Source organism: Schistocerca gregaria, chromosome 2 (genome assembly GCF_023897955.1).
Source record: "Schistocerca gregaria isolate iqSchGreg1 chromosome 2, iqSchGreg1.2, whole genome shotgun sequence".
NCBI lineage: Eukaryota > Metazoa > Arthropoda > Insecta > Orthoptera > Acrididae > Schistocerca > Schistocerca gregaria.
In genome coordinates, this window is record NC_064921.1 from 431,304,291 (window position 1) to 431,321,662 (window position 17,372).

Genomic DNA, 17,372 nt, shown 5'->3' on the forward strand with positions numbered 1-17,372 from the left:
ATTGGTCCATTGTATGACAGGTCTCATAGTGGTGATGATGATGATGGGTCTGAAAGGAATAAACGTCGTGGTTACAAGTTGTGGGACAAGGGGGAAGATGTCATAGTGAGGGAACACTTAACATTGGCCGTCATCTCGCGTCTAAAGGTTTCAAGAGATATGTTATTCATTGCACCAAGCAGAATTTTTTCCAAGTGTTTGCCATCGTCCAACGGGGATACTTTTCACCGCATAACAGCTCTGCCAGTGAACAGGTAGTAGGGGAGGATTAATAATTACGTCAGTGGGAGAAGTGTGGTGTATCGTCGGACATGTCTGTCGGTTAATGGGAACTAGTTTCCCTGAAATTTCGGTACTGAAAGTCTGTTGAGCTGCAACGTGATGGAAGCAAACATTTTGAAGGTATTGGTGAAAAAAATATGGGTAAAGGTGGTGTTTCCGAGAAGAGAGGTTGACGCAGAGGCTGTCAGACGACGAGGAGGGAGGTACGTGAGGTTTTACGTAAGGCGGCGCTATAAAAGGCGGCGCGCGGCCTTGGCAGCCAGCAGTCAGCACCTGCGGTCTCCAGAAGCTCTCCAGCATGGCCCGCGCCTGGACCCTGCTCGCCGCAGCCGCCGCGGTCGCCTGCGCAGCCCGCGCCGCACACCTGCGTGAGTACCGCAGCACCTGCGGCCGTCCCGGGCTGTGCGTCTCGTTCACACGAGGATGTAGGAAACTGGCAGACACACGACTGCAGCGGATGACAGTTTGTGGCTTCTTAGACCAGTTGTTGGCGGGTTCATTAATCTAAATTTAGATCGTCAGATGGCTTGAGCAGTCCACCCGCTAACGTTACGGGCACGCAGCCGCTCTGTTCGGAATTTCAACTTTGGGATGTGATTCGTGCTGGCCGAATGGGTGTCTTGTGAAGCACTGTATTCGGGAGACCGCGCCTCGGCCTCCATGCAACTCCTTGTGTGGCGCGCCCCTAAGCCTCGACCGTTGTCCACCTCTGCAAGAGGCTTTCTGGCAGACCTAGAATTGAAGAGGATATTCTCTTGCATGTCGTGCACAAAGGATGCACTATTTTAACATATTTTAACCTATTTAACCTTAGTTATGTATCCTTCGTAACCTCACAATTTAATATGCAAATGGAGACAGGACATACGTTCTGAAACCGGGTAGTGCTTTCATTTTTAGAAATAACTAATTTTTCAACTATATCATTGACGATTCAGAGACATGTTGGCAGTGGTCACTACAATTCTCTTCTAGCTGTGAACTAGAATTTACACCGGAAATAATTGAAGAGAACGAGCATATTGTGGCAGCACTACGACAGCTGCGTTACGGTTTTTAGGGGACCAACAATCGTCCCGCAGGTTTCAACACTATATGTATAGTTAGAACGGCGATGAAAAGCTTAGATATTCAGATATAATTATTTTTTATGGTTGGGTACTGTTTTTGACGAAGCAAACTAAATGGTGGAACTTTGTGGCAATTTAAAACGGTGTGCCGGACCGAGACTCGAACTCGGGACCTTCGCCTTTCGCGAGCAAGTTCTCTACCATCTGAGCTACCCTAGCACGACTGAGGACCCGTCCTCACAGCTCTACATCCGCCAGTACCTGGTCTCCTACCTTCCAAACTTCATTGAAGCTCTCCTCTCAACGCACACTTCGCTGTAGAGCGAAAATTCAATTCTGGAAACATTCCTCAGGCTATGGCTAAGCCATGTCTCCGCAATATGCTTTCTACCAATAGAGTTCTGCAAGGTTCGCAGGAGAGGTTCTGTGAAGTCTGGAAGGTAGGAGAGAGGTACTGGTAGTGTAAAGCTGTGAGGACGGGTCGGCACTCGTGCTTCGGTAGCTCAGTGACTTGAACTCGGGACCTTTGCCTTTCGCGAGAAAGTACTCTACCTATTGAGCAACCCATGCGCGACTTATGACCCGTCCTCACAGCCTTACACCCGCCAGTAGCTCGTCTCCTACCTTACAAACTTCACTGAAGCTCTCCCCTCAACGGACACTCCGCTGAAGAGTGAAAATTTCATTCTGGAAACATTCCACAGGCTGTGGCTAAGCCGGTAGCGTGTTCGGTCAGCGGGCCATTTTTCCTCTGTAATAAATAACTAAGTAAAATAATCAACGATCAATTTGAACGAATCTCATGTGACGTCCGTCCAGACCAAATGAAGCACACTCCGCTGCAGAGTGAAAATTTCATTGAAGGTAAATGGTGCAGGAAAACAAAAAAATATGTGTCTGGATAGGTACGTAAGCCTGCAATGCATAGAGCTAGTGTACTTGACAACATAATTGCAGCTCCAGTCCTTTATAAAATTAATCCAAAACATCGCACATACTTCGGCTGACGCTTCCCGCTGGCTTCTCATAACAACTGAAGATGAAATTTAAAAGCAGTACACTAATTTCCGACGACCTGCAGAAAATCTATTATTTACAGTCTATTTATTAGCAACTGGGAATATTTCAGTTTGTATTTAGGAATATTCCGTCGGTACTTGGAAAAATATTTACATATTAAAAACCTAAGTGCATAATATCAATGTTCCACAGTAATATTTGTTTTATATTTCGTTATGAACCGGCTTTCAAGGCGATACTCAGACAACTTAATCAACGAAGCCGGAAACCGATTTATAGCAGACTATAAAATAAACATTATTGTGATACATTGATTCTGTCTATTTGAGTTTTTAATTTACGTTAATACATGTTATGTATTTAAATAATTGTTAGCTGGTGGTATCTGTAGTGACATATGCGAAGCAATTATACCGTTTTATTGAAGTACGTACTAGGAATAGTATGGTAATAAAACACGATTAATAAAATGTGTTTTATGCATACAACCTGTGGCATAAGTTACTAGATGAAGTCTCCTATATAGTTTGCTAGCGCCTGATCACGAGAAAAATATTTTTATTTACTCGGTTATTACATTTAAAAAATCTCTAACATAACATCAATACATCAGCCATGTAATTGCAGTTGCAACGAACATAGGCAACGAGGGTGTTCAGGTCTTTACTATATTTTTAATTTCAGTCAGAATATTAGATACATATTTTTCTACTTTCAAGGAAATTCGTTGTGTTGTTCCTTTTCGATAAAAAGGAATCCAAAGTTTGTGATTATTCGGTCATTTCCAAATTTATCTTTCTTTTCGAGTCCCCATTTATACTTTTGAGTACTACGGCAATCTTTTACCGATCATACTTCTTTTCCTTCAGCGTTTGTTCTCCGGGTCTCGGAATCGACAAGCACCGATGACATGAGGCGTATATTCTAATATCACCAGCACCATATTCTCTGCGTTCCTCACGCAGTTCACATCAGCAGCAAAAGTAGTTCGCAATCAAGATAGCAGGTGAGAGGACGCGAACTTCCTACGACGGTTCGCTGAAAGACAAACAGCCAGCAGAAGACGAGCTAGCACCAGTGTGTGCGACCCAGTGCGACAGAATGCAGTTCGCTAGCGCTCGCCTACCGTTTGCAAACGGTTCAAATGGCTCTAAGCACTATGGACTTAACATCTGAGGTCATCAGTCCCCTAGACTTAGAACTACTTAAACCTAACTAACCTAAGGACATCACACGCATCCATGCCCGAGGCAAGATTCATACCTGCGACCGTAGCAGCAGCGCGGTTCCGGACTGAAGCGCCTAGAACCGCTCGGTCACGGCGTACCGTTTGCACCAGAGACAATTCTCGTTCTCTGGTACTCCAGTGTAGGCCTTTTTGCGCACCAAATGTCCGATCTGATAATGACGTTTTACACGTAGGCTATGTAGGCTCAGCCCTTGCGGTCGTACCACAAAAATTGGAAATAAAAAACGTATTTGTGGGCTCTCGTAAAACACATAGATATAACTATTTTTTGTGGGCCTATTCTGCTGAATTTTTCGATGTACACCCGATGTGAATGTAAAATGTAATGGCGTATCGCACGATATGTTGGAAGACTCCGAACGACAAGTTGAGTCTCCTAATTGGTAAGGTTTTTTTTTATCCTTCGTGTGCACTGGCACTTTTCCTTCGCGAAGTGTGAGATTTGTGTGTTAAGTGTATCCGAGACATGTAGACGACTGTAATGGGTGTATGCGTTGTGTGATGATTAGAGAAAGGAGAGGGTGAAACCGGTACGAGCCTGCCGTAGTGACCGTGCGGTTCTAGGCGCTTCAATCCGGAACCGCATTGCTGCTACGGTCGCAGGGTCGAATCCTCCCTCGGGCATGCATGTGTGTGATGTCCTTAGGTTAGTTAGGTTTAAGTAGTTCTAAGTTCTAGGGGACTGATGACCTCAGAAGTAAAGTCCCATAGTGCTCAGAGCCATTTGAACCATTTTGCTATTTTTAAGACTGAAATACTGACTTTTACGCAAATTTGACCCTCAACACTTTACTCTTTTTTTTTAATGAAGCTGTTCATTGCGATGTTAATAACTCTCGCTGTATGCCTTAATGAATGCAGTTCTTTGCTTTTTTCTATCATCAGTTCGTTGAATCATAAAATTTTGCAGCAAGATTCTATACAGTTAAATCAATGGTCAAAGTGATCTCGTACTTCCAGGAAATAAGCTCAGGGGAGCAAATGCAAGAATCCTACATCGTCGTCCTGGGCAATCTGCTGGTAGAGGTGGAAACTGTTGCCCTCCTCCGACCTGTTATGAAGTATCAAGTGTCTTTCTGTGTCCTCTGTGTAAGTGTCATGAGTGCGTGTGAAGTGTAGTATTTTGCATCTATTTTTATTGTAGTTCTTCTTTTCTAATTGGCGTAGCTGAGATTGGCGTACTGAGAGCCACGAAAGACGGAACATAGGTGTCGAATCACGTCTCGGTAACTAAAAGAGAGAACAACGTCTCGCCTTATGTGTTGGCCAAGACGCCGTTACAAAATACTAATTTAGTTGAGGAACACGGAGTAACACAAGAACTTCAACATTCATCAAGATGATTTCTTATGTGGGTTTGTGGGCACAATAAAGTATCTGTTATTTTCACGCTCTCTACGTAGAGAAGCAAAGGGTCTTGATTCTTGGAATTTTGCTAGTAGATTTCTAAGAGATATTAAGCATCTTCTTTTGAATAACTGTCATTTCCTATTTTTCAACTTACAGGCTCAATGCCCTGACATCAATCGCACACATTAGGCAGTATTTCAGTATAGCTGTAAAAATGTCTTTTAAACAATGTACGACACAGCCGAACTGCAGTTTCCGTGTAATAAATCGGAGAGGCTTGCTTTACGTGCAACTGAACCTATCTAAAGGGTTCATTTCACATTATCACTCGCAGGTTTTTGACTATTCTTACCGCCTCGAGTATGAATCCAGAACTTTTAGTGACGGTAAAGAACTCAAATTAATGTATAGTGGCATTTCCGAAAATATAGTTCATTAGGAACATTAACAGTAGCGACATAGCCACACTTACCTGGAGCACACATCTAAAATAACGTGCTACGTTCTGCTCGTGAAAGGTTCTCGTTCCGGTTACTAACTGAACTGAGTGTTGGGCAGTGCGGTACAGGGCAGAACGTATTAACATAAGCAAACCTCTCGAAAGCATCTTTGTGATATTCTGCCCAAGGGGGATTTGAATTTATGATACGGTATCTGACTCATTCACTAACCCTATCGTCACCCTCACCACCACCACCAACATCATTGTCACAGGCGGAAAGGGCTCTTCGTTACGGAAGAGAAATTATCCTCTCATATTACGAGGAGCCTTCATATTCCGTTGTCGTTCAGGCTTAGCCTTTTGCAAAGTCTCTGGGATTCTGTCATTGTCCATTCCGTCAATATGCTATACTCTCCAAATGATTAAACATTATATAAAATCAGTTCATGGAATGGCTGTTATTGCAAACCTTTTATATTGTTGTTCCTTTTTCACGTCTTCACTGTCCAGTATAACTCGCTTGAAGTGTAATTTTTGTGCATTTCATCCTAACTTTCAGCATTTCACAGAAGTCATCGTTTTGACATTTTTTCCAGTGAGCTGTTAATGGCATGATGGAAGGCACAGATGGTCGTCAGAATATTCGAAGGTCGCTTTGTCACAGCGTGTGATAAAGTGTCTCATTGTAATTAATATACGTGTGACACTTTTCGTCATCGTCATGTACTTTTTACGTCATTTAATTGTTGTGCCAACGAGACATACCCGTCGTTGTGGTAATACGTTATTTATTATCCGCCTGCAAACCAAATATTTATCCGCCAAGCATACCTCCTGCAAAGACTAGGAAAATACATTTCACTCTTTTGTTATTTATTTCGGGAGATCAGAGAAGGGACTGAAATTACAACATGTGACCTACAATAAGAATAAATTTCATTAAATAGCATGGAGCTGAGTTCTTCCATATTTGTACGACACATAATGCAAGTGATCTAACAAATAAATCGTTTATGTACTGCACCAGTTACGGGCGCTCCACTGATATTGCTAACTGTCTTTTGAAAGCGCATTAATCAAGTTTTTACTGGAAAAATCAAAGTAGCTGAATTTAACTTAGCTGACGGTACACTGAACGTTAACTGAGTAAAAGCGACTCAGGGATATTAGAGTACAGTAGCAACTATCGTAAAGCCACAATAAGCAATTATTTTTAAACTATTTATTTTTCAGTGTAGTCTCTCTCAAACGTCCATTCGTCCAGAGGGATTACCTGTTTTTCGTTCCATCGGAGAAGTAGGTTTCGGCAGGCTCTGAAAACGGGGGCCTACACCAAGTATTAATGCGGCCCAAGAAGTGACCATCAATTACACGACCAGAAAAAAATAGATAAAATAAGAAAATCCATGAAATTTCGTTCATGTAAAGTTATGATTATCAATTTGAAACTCCCGCCACACGATGCTATTCTCTCCTCATTTGATGAAATTTCTCCCCACTAAATACCAAGTTAGGGGACAGGAATAAAAAAACGTGAAGAAAAATCATGGGAATAATCAGTGGTGAGAAACGAATTGACTCCTATGGTTTCTGCTGATACTGAAGAAGTTAGCACAGTGACTATGGCTCGGTACCCCTATTCGGGAGGAGCGGGATTCAAATCCCATTCCGGCCATTCAGATTTATCTTTCCGTTGACCTGAATTCCATAAACTGCTTAAAGCGAATGCCATGATGGTTTCCCATCTTTGTCCTCTCCAAGATGTTATCAGTCTCTAACAACATTGCCGTGATGGGGACGTGAATCTTCAGCGTTGTTTTCTGCCTTAGCTAGTGTGTTATTTTGATAAAACAAAACTATCAACAAAAGCGTTGATTGGCTAACAGCTAAAATTAAAAATTTCAAATGAGAGTATTTTGCGACCTTTGCAGAATCCGTTACTTACATTTTCAGTGGTTACCAACTTCAAGCTTTTTGTTGGTGTTTGTTTCAGGCATGTTGGTTGGAACACGGCCTAATAACACGGCGCCTAAAACGAACACCACCAATGACGCAAATACCAGCTCTGGAAGCCAGCATTGTGTGATTAAACTTCATCGTTCTTGTGGCTTTCCTAGTTGCGTGCCTTTAGTCGGATAGAAAAGTCTGCTGCTACGCGGAAATTAGCCGTCATCGGTGATCGGTGTGCAAGCGAAATAGGTTAAGGCTGACAAGTGCAAAAGCAGTTGGCCTCCATCAGGACATAGCTTCGAGCCAGCTGACGCAGAAATTACCATGCATCTGAACTCTGTATGTGAGTTGCTTGGAAGCGAGCGAAAACTAATGCAGTTAGTGTACGTTTTTTTTCACCCACTTCTACAGTTGACGCCTATGACGAAAAACAAATCCCATATGAAACTTGTTACTTCTTTTTGCCTTCTTTGACGTTATCCCGCCTCACAGGTTTAATACCCGAAGAACCTTTTATCGTATTCTCCCTTTTCATCTAGCATTCATTTCAGTAGTTCATACCCAACTTGACTCTACGTCAGTCGATGGATAACCTTGGCTACACCATTTGTTTGTAAGTCTTGTAAACTCTCTTCTGCGTGGTTTCGAGTTTTAACTGTTTGTGCATTGTTTTCCTGAAGCGTACACGAGAAACCAGTTGCGAAAAACCACCTAAAACTATCTCCCGGCCTATGGCGTTGACAGACCAACAGTCTATAGTTGAGCACGCGGATACGAACTGGATGTCGCAAAAAAAAAAATTGTTCAAATGGCTCTGAGCACTATGGGACTTAACATATATGGTCACCAGTGCCCTAGAACTTAGAACTACTTAAACCTAACTAACGTAAGGACATCACACAACACCCAGTCATCACGAGGCAGACAAAAACCCTGACCCCTCCGGGAATCGAACCCGGGAAGCCGGGCGGGGGAAGCGAGAGTGCTACCGTCCGACCATGGCGGACGACGTCGCTCGCCTCCCAAATATTGCAATGTAGTGCTGTGCGCAGTCGACTACCAGTGCATGTCGAGTAATTACCGTTGCACTCGGTTTAGTTTTAACACTATGTAGTCAATGGCACATCACTTTTTACGATGTTCTAGCTGCTCGATAGCATTCATTCACAGTTCTCATTTGTTCTGGCCGATCCAGAAGTCGACACCGTTTCTCGCGACCACTTTGCTTCATAGTGCTTCATAGTCATCTAACCTTAACTGCGAGGTGGTCAGGCCTTAAGTCGGCAGGATGTCATTTCTATTATTTAAGCATATTACTATTTTACAATGTTAGAAGCAAAACAGATTTTTGTCCTCTACCCATCGCATGCAGTTCACAATAGTAAGTTCCACATAAGGAGCAAAAGCGAAGCCAAAAACAGCAGGAGAGTCATCACGTGGTGTCCTTCTTCTCGATAGCGCGGCTAGCAGAATACAGCAACAGTCCACAATTGGCTTAGTGGTCTCCGTCGCCTTGGCCTGTTCTGGGACTGGCGTTGCAACAGAGGTCAGACGTAGAGATTTCGTTTCTGTACAGATTCCGTCGAAATGTTGGAACACGTGAGGCAATACTGACCTTACGACTTATCTTAGAAGAAAGATTAAGAAAAGGCAAACCTACGTTTCTAGCATTTGTAGACTTAGAGAAAGCTTTTGACAATGTTGACTGGAATACTCTTTTTCAAATTCTAAAGGTGGCAGGGGTAAAATACAGGGAGCGAAAGGCTATTTACAATTTGTACAGAAACCAGATGGCAGTCATAAGAGTCGAGGGGCATGAAAGGGAAGCAGTGGTTGGGAAAGGAGTGAGACAGGGTTGTAGCCTCTCCCCGATGTTATTCAATCTGTATATTGAGCAAGCAGTAAAGGAAACAAAAGAAAAATTTGGAGTAGGTATTAAAATTCATGGAGACGAAGTAAAAACTTTGAGGTTCGCCGATGACATTCTAATTCTGTCACAGACGGCAAAGGACTTGGAAGAGCAGTTGAACGGAATGGACAGTGTCTTGAAAGGAGGATATAAGATGAACATTAACAAAAGCAAAATGAGGATAATGGAATGTAGTCCAATTAAATCGGGTGATGCTGAGGGAATTAGATTAGGAAATGAGACACTTAAAGTAGTAAAGGAGTTTTGCTATTTGGGGAGCAAAATAACTGATGATGGTCGAAGTAGAGAGGATATAAAATGTAGACTGGCAATGGCAAGGAAAGCGTTTCTGAAGAAGAGAAATTTGTTAACATCGAATATAGATTTAAGTGTCAGGAAGTCATTTCTGAAAATATTTGTTTGGAGTGTAGCCATGTATGGAAGTGAAACATGGACGATAACTAGTTTGGACAAGAAGAGAATAGAAGCTTTCGAAATGTGGTGCTACAGAAGAATACTGAAGATAAGGTGGATAGATCACGTAACTAATGAGGAGGTATTGAATAGGATTGGGGAGAAGAGAAGTTTGTGGCACAACTTGACTAGAAGAAGGGATCGGTTGGTAGGACATGTTTTGAGGCATCAAGGGATCACAAATTTAGCATTGGAGGGCAGTGTGGAGGGTAAAAATCGTAGAGGGAGACCGAGAGATGAGTACACTAAGCAGATTCAGAAGGATGTAGGTTGCAGTAGGTACTGGGAGATGAAGAAGCTTGCACAGGATAGAGTAGCATGGAGAGCTGCATCAAACCAGTCTCAGGACTGAAGACCACAACAACAACAAACAACAGAAACTGGCCGTCGAATAGTTACCACTGGCATACATCAGGAACTATACAGATATTGATTGGACATCTTAGTTGAATTTACTACCCTAATTGCATTTCAGAGATCTTGACAGTTACGACTAACTATTCTATAGGTGTACATATTATAATTACTTTCTCCCCCTCCCCCCCCCCCCCCCCCCCCGCCCGCGCCCCACACACACACAAACACACACCACATCTGAGGTCATCAGTCTCCTAGACTTAGAACTACATAAACCTAACTAACCTAAAGACACCACACGCATCCATGCCCGAGGCAGGCTTCGAACCTGCGACTGTAGCAGCAGCGCGGTTCCGGACTGAAGCGACTAGAACCGCGCAGCCACCTCGGCCGGCTGGCTAAAGTGGGGCTCCTGGTGTGTCTGACACTATTGTTAGACTGTTCGCATGAAGTGTGCTCTCAACTGTTTCCAAAACAACCAGCCAGAGAACGAATGCACGACACACAACACAAGTCTACAACGTAGAAGAAGAACAACGAACGGCAAGACAGCTCCGAGAAGTTAAACGAAAACAGTAGGCAGTAGATGAGGAAGTCTTACATTCAGTAATAAATAAGTTTCTCAACAGTTGTCTCAATGATGGACCGGAAGACTCAGATAAAACATTTGTCTGCACGACTTCGTGTCCCATTTTACGAATTGAAAACATTGTTGTTTTAATAGTAAGTAGCCTGGACAGACATTGTTCCCCGTGTCCTGTCAGCGGACACAAATGATGACTCAACGAATTACCATTTGCTCTCGTATTTTGACTCAAGAATTTTGACATTAGACCGTAAGGGTGGTCGTTTAATTATAGTTTCGTCAATGGCTCTGCTATTGGCATGCCTAACGACCACTAATACTTGACGGAAATGTCCTCCAAAAAGAATTATTTTGCCTCCATAAGGGAGATTATTGTTAATGATGTCTCTTAAAATTCGGTCGACAGCGCTTAGCGCGTCTTTGGGAGCCACTGAAATCTCGTCACAAATGATGAGATCACAGTCACGGACAAGTTGTGCATCTATGCTGTGAGTGTGAATTCATGAGACCGACGTCTTAAGATGGGTACAGACAGTCTGAAAATCGGATGTGATATGTGTCCCTCTGATAGAGAATGGGCAGCAATGTCTGTTGTTAAAACAGCAGTGTTTTCACCTCCAAAAATGTGACAAAAACAGACGTTTTACCAAAGCCTCCCGATCCGTCGGTGAGGTAACAGCTGGGAAATTTATTTCTTACTTAATCCAAGACTTCCACAGGTATTGCCTTCTGTTCTTCGTTTAGCTTCTCTTAAGCTATCTTTCCGTTCATATGTTCTTCTTCAATGCTGTAGGCTTCTGTTGTGTGTTGTGCAACGATCAGTACGGAGTTTGGCAGCTTCAGTTGATGTCAATATTTGTCAGCTGTATTGACAGGAGAACAGAACATGCAGACGACAGCAAAAAGTCACAACGCATTCGAAATACAATTTTTAACAAAACCAATTACTTTAAACTACTTGTGTATTTTTCATCGTTAGTGGTGAACGAAATCTTGAAAATGATGGGTCAATCATTTTGACTGAGTAATGCGGAAGATATGGTGTACCGACATAAAAACACCGTTGAGCAATGGTATATACGATTTCGTGGAAACTGTCTGAACAATGACGGATTAAAGTCCACCGCTGCAACTGCAGACAACATCGAAGTTTGAGAAACCCTACGGCACCACGTGAGTTTCTCCTTGCGAGATTTGACCTGGAAAAAATTTGGCAGGAATTCCAGCGACTGTAGGTCTTTCAGAGCAATTAGACGGCCCAGTATACGTGCCAGGGGCTTCCAAACATGCACATACAAAGATGCAGCTGAAACATTTGGCAACAGCGAAGTTTCGTCAACCATTGGAACTGACTCTTCACTGATTCTTGTTGACCTGCAAATATACACTCCTGGAAATTGAAATAAGAACACCGTGAATTCATTGTCCCAGGAAGGGGAAACTTTATTGACACATTCCTGGGGTCAGATACATCACATGATCACACTGACAGAACCACAGCACATAGACACAGGCAACAGAGCATGCACAATGTCGGCACTAGTACAGTGTATATCCACCTTTCGCAGCAATGCAGGCTGCTATTCTCCCATGGAGACGATCGTAGAGATGCTGGATGTAGTCCTGTGGAACGGTTTGCCATGCTATTTCCACCTGGCGCCTCAGTTGGACCAGCGTTCGTGCTGGACGTGCAGACCGCGTGAGACGACGCTTCATCCAGTCCCAAACATGCTCAATGGGGGACAGATCCGGAGATCTTGCTGGCCAGGGTAGTTGACTTACACCTTCTAGAGCACGTTGGGTGGCACGGGATACATGTGGACGTGCATTGTCCTGTTGGAACAGCAAGTTCCCTTGCCGGTCTAGGAATGGTAGAACGATGGGTTCGATGACGGTTTGGATGTACCGTGCACTATTCAGTGTCCCCTCGACGATCACCAGAGGTGTACGGCCAGTGTAGGAGATCGCTCCCCACACCATGATGCCGGGTGTAGGCCCTGTGTGCCTCGGTCGTATGCAGTCCTGATTGTGGCGCTCACCTGCACGGCGCCAAACACGCATACGACCATCATTGGCACCAAGGCAGAAGCGACCCTCATCGCTGAAGACGACACGTCTCCATTCGTCCCTCCATTCACGCCTGTCGCGACACCACTGGAGGCGGGCTGCACGATGATGGGGCGTGAGCGGAAGACGGCCTAACGGTGTGCGGGACCGTAGCCCAGCTTCATGGAGACGGTTGCGAATGGTCCTCGCCGATACCCCAGGAGCAACAGTGTTCCTAATTTGCTGAGAAGTGGCGGTGCGGTCCCCTACGGCACTGCGTAGGATCCTACGGTCTTGGCGTGCATCCGTGCGTCGCTGCGGTCCGGTCCCAGGTCGACGAGCACGTGCACCGTCCGCCGACCACTGGCGACAACATCGATGTACTGTGGAGACCTCACGCCCCACGTGTTGAGCAATTCGGCGGTACGTCCACCCGGCCTCCCGCATGCCCACTATACGCCCTCGCTCAAAGTCCGTCAACTGCACATACGGTTCACGTCCACGCTGTCGCGGCATGCTACCAGTGTTAAAGACTGCGATGGAGCTCCGTATGCCACGGCAAACTGGCTGACACTGACGGCAGCGGTGCACAAATGCTGCGCAGCTAGCGCCATTCGACGGCCAACACCGCGGTTCCTGGTGTGTCCGCTGTGCCGTGCGTATGATCATTGCTTGTACAGCCCTCTCGCAGTGTCCGGAGCAAGTATGGTGGGTCTGACACACCGGTGTCAATGTGTTCTTTTTTCCATTTCCAGGAGTGTATTTTCTTAACTGCAGTGATTGAAACTAACTGAAAATTCAATATAAAATTTCAATATGTCTTAATAACCCACTCTCTTAATAGAAAACGTGAGTAAGAAAGGTCAGTTGCTTGGTATATAGGTAAGCCCTCCTATTCTTCACTGTATCTCCACTTCTGCCTTCCTGAAATTTTAAATTTCTCAGATAGCTATCCCTTATGCTTTTACAAAGTTTCTATATATTCTTTACTAAAATAAAATTTACATGCATTATTATACTTTGACCATAATTTTCAAATAATTTTATGGTATCTAGGACCAAGAAAATCATTCGGTTCACTTCTCTTCAAGTTTACACTAGGTCATTCTTCGACAACATGCATTATTCATGACGAGTATGGCTGTGTGGGAGACACTCAGAAAAAAATTCACGAAACAACCAATATCTGATGACAGGACGCAAATCAGTCAGAAGTATGTGATTGATATGATACTGAAGTGCCTGTGTTACTCTGATTACGATGCAAAGTTCGTTTAGATATGCATGTCCGAAGGAACAGGCACTGCGGCGACAACAGCCGTTACGAAATACATTAAATGAATTAGCAAATGCGAATAGGGACAACCATTAGCTGCAGAATGGAATGATGACAATGACCGGCCGCTGTGACCGAGCGGTTCTATGCGCATTAGTCCGGGACAGCGCTGCTGCTACGGTCACAGGTTCGAATCCTGCCTCGGGCATGGACGTGTGTGACGTCCTTAGGTTAGTTAGGGTTCAGGGGACTAGTGACCTCAGATGTTAAGTCCCATAGTGCTTGGGGGCATTTGATTTTGATGACAATAAAAACTTGTGCCGGACCGGGACATTGTCATAATTCCATTCTACAGCTGAAGGTTGTCGTTATTCGCAATTGCGAATTCATGTAATGTATTTCATAGCGGCTGTAGTCGCCGCAGTGCCCCAAATGAACTTTGCATCGTAATCAGAATAACACAGGCAATTCGATATCGTATTTATCTGCCGATACCGGGCAAGCGACTTTCAAGTACAACGTCTGACTTGTACTGGAACATACATAATGCATGTACGAGTACACGTCGTAGACGCATGGTTGACGACATATGGAAGTTTGCGTCTAACCGTGAAACGTGCACGGATAGCCAAATGGCTCCGCTGTAATAAAAAAAAAAAACTGAGTTAACAGATCAACAACGAACTTAAATGCATGTCTTACCACGTCCGTTCCGAGCGCATGCAACGAACAAAAGCGAACAAAATGAGATTTAAAAAAAAAAAAAAAATGTGGTAAGGCGACCGCTCGCAATAATCGGGAAATCTGAGTTCGTGTCCCGATCCGACAAAATTTTTTAGTGTTGTCATTCCATTCTACAGCTGATGGTTGTCCTAATTCGCAATTACGAATTCATTTAACGTATGCTATTAAGACCAATTTCTCTCACTGTGTGGGAGCCATTGACGGAAAACACATCATGATTACAAAACCACGAGGATCGGCAACTGAAATATGCAACTGCAAAAAGTTCTTTTCGATTGTCAGAGTAGCTGTGGCAGATAGCAGTTACTGTTTCATATTCAGTGGTGTTATCGGCTATGGGTATGAAGGAGAATCAAATTTCTTCAAAGTAAGTGGTATGGGAAAAAATCTATGGACAGCCATCACATTTGCCACAACAGAAATTTCTTCCAAACTATCCTATAGTACTCCTCTTCCATTTATATTTGTGGCTGACGAGGCATCTGCCCTGTGTGAAAAGCACTTAAGACCTAATCCAGCGAAGAACTTGATGCCTCACAAAAAAGTTTACAATTTCAAATTATCAACAGCCAGGCGCTTTGTTGAATGCGCATTTCACATTATAACAAATAAGTGGTGGATTTTGCACTGGCCAATAGTTGCGAATGTTGAATTCGTTGATGGTAGTTAAAACATGTTGTGTACTTCACATGTACGTGAGGAATGTTGACAGCTAAACTTTGAGGACACTCTGACAAGTCCATTTATAAGTATGTCCGCATGTAGGCCTAGAGGAACAGAGGCCACTTGGCAGACCACTTCTATTCTAGTCATGGATCAGTCGCTTGGCAAATCAGCTGCACAGAATAAATCTTAGAAGATTGCCTTAACTGGATTTTTAAGACGAACTTCCTTCTAAATATAAATGAAGTAATACATAAAACAATTTACACCGTTTTCGTACTTACCAACTATATTTCTTTCTTCTGGTTCCATTTTCTCCCACTCTCCCTCAATAAGTGCCGCGGTAATTGTTTTCCATGACTCCACACTTCCGTTTTCATAGTCTGAGCACCTTATATGATAAATACATGGATGTATTTGCACTTCCCGAATCAAAAGATCGGTGTCTACACACTCCACGTCGCACATCGTACTGAATTCTGGTCGAGAGCCGCTGCTGCTCGTGTCGCCATTCGGCTCACTGGAGTTCCAGAAGTGCATTTTGCTGCGTGCGACCTTAAAAATGCGCCGCATCTGTGCAGCAGCCGCGTTAATTCCAGTGCAGTGTGGGCACCCTCACTAAGGCCACGGCGAAACGTGACTTTTTTCATTAACAAATTCCCAAAGGTGAAACAAACTATACGTGATAAAAAAAAGTGGATCGATACCATGCCCTCGTACAAGTATAAAATAATTGTGCTGTTTTGTCTCGATAACAGGGAGAAATAACAAGAGTTTAACGTTACACATTGTGCATGACAAGCGCCAGGCACTCTTGGGCTCTCTACATGAACTTGTCTTCACTTGAATTACCGGCCTTCGTAGTCATCCGTGTTGTGTTGATCGTTCGGAGGTAGCCTATTCGAGCCCTTGTGGTGGAAGCAATTTTCGGGGCCTGTGTTCGGCTGGCAGGGAGAAGTGCTGGCGTGGGGTTCGTGATCACCAGACTGTGCGTCAATGTTCTGGATTAAATTCCAAACCTCTATGCACAGTCTCATGGAGTGAGGTCATGCGACTTTGTCGGATGGGGACGCTAATGTCGGCGCCCCTCTTGGTGCTATTTGACAGGAGTGAGCCATGCATCGGCACTGTGTTCACCCTCTCCCTTCTCTTACCATCGTACAAGACGAAGCTTACACCACATTAGTCACTTACACGCAACAGAAACACAACTCTTAGACACTGCTACGAGAATGATACTGTTTCCGCGCGACCGCTACGGTCGCAGGTTCGAATCCTGCCTCGGGCATGGATGTGTGTGATGTCCTTAGGTTAGTTAGGTTTAGATAGTTCTAAGTTCTAGAAGACTGATGACCTCTGCAGTTAAGTCCCATAGTGCTCAGAGCCATTTGATCCATTTTTGATACCGTCTCCCATTAGGAGTTGAACTTACCGCTCGGTGTCTCCCAGGAACGATGCCAAACAGCTCTTTTCTTCTACTTAGATTCCTTTAATAAAAAATTATTCCATAAAAAGATACACTTGCCTGCGGGTGCTTCGTCAAAATTCAGTGTTTCGAATGGGTTCGCAAACGTTTTCCGACTACTTAGCTGAATAGTAACGTGTTTGCCTCCCGTGCACCGGACGCGCGTTCGATTCCCTGCCGGGTTGGAGACTTTTCTTCGCCCGTGGACTGGGTGTTGTATTGTCCTCATCATGCTCTCATCACCAACGACGCGCAAGTCGCTCAGTGTGGCGTCACATGAAATACGACTTGCAACAAGGCGGCCGGACGGGACCTCACGGCCAACAAAGCCATTCGGTCATTTCATTTTCATTCGCAAACGTAGAAGCAAAATAGGTTACTGTGATACATGATAGGTTTCTGCCATACATGCTTCTTGCATAAAGTCTGAAGACGAACTTTGGTCCACATTAAACTCTGTTTCAATTCCTAAGACTTTTTTCCTCGGAG

The 17,372-nt window shown here is 44.1% G+C and overlaps 1 protein-coding gene across 1 annotated transcript in view; it reads left to right on the plus strand.

Annotated features, from left to right (window-relative positions):
• The first annotated feature begins 549 nt into the window (after nt 1–549).
• The window catches only part of LOC126324558 (protein takeout-like), a 67,738-nt gene continuing 50,915 nt past the window's right edge, over nt 550–17,372 (plus strand). Inside the window, exon 1 of the mRNA XM_049995072.1 lies at nt 550–650. Within this exon, the coding sequence (XP_049851029.1) occupies nt 581–650 (70 nt within the window). The 5' untranslated portion in view covers nt 550–580. The remainder of the gene's footprint in view (nt 651–17,372) is intronic.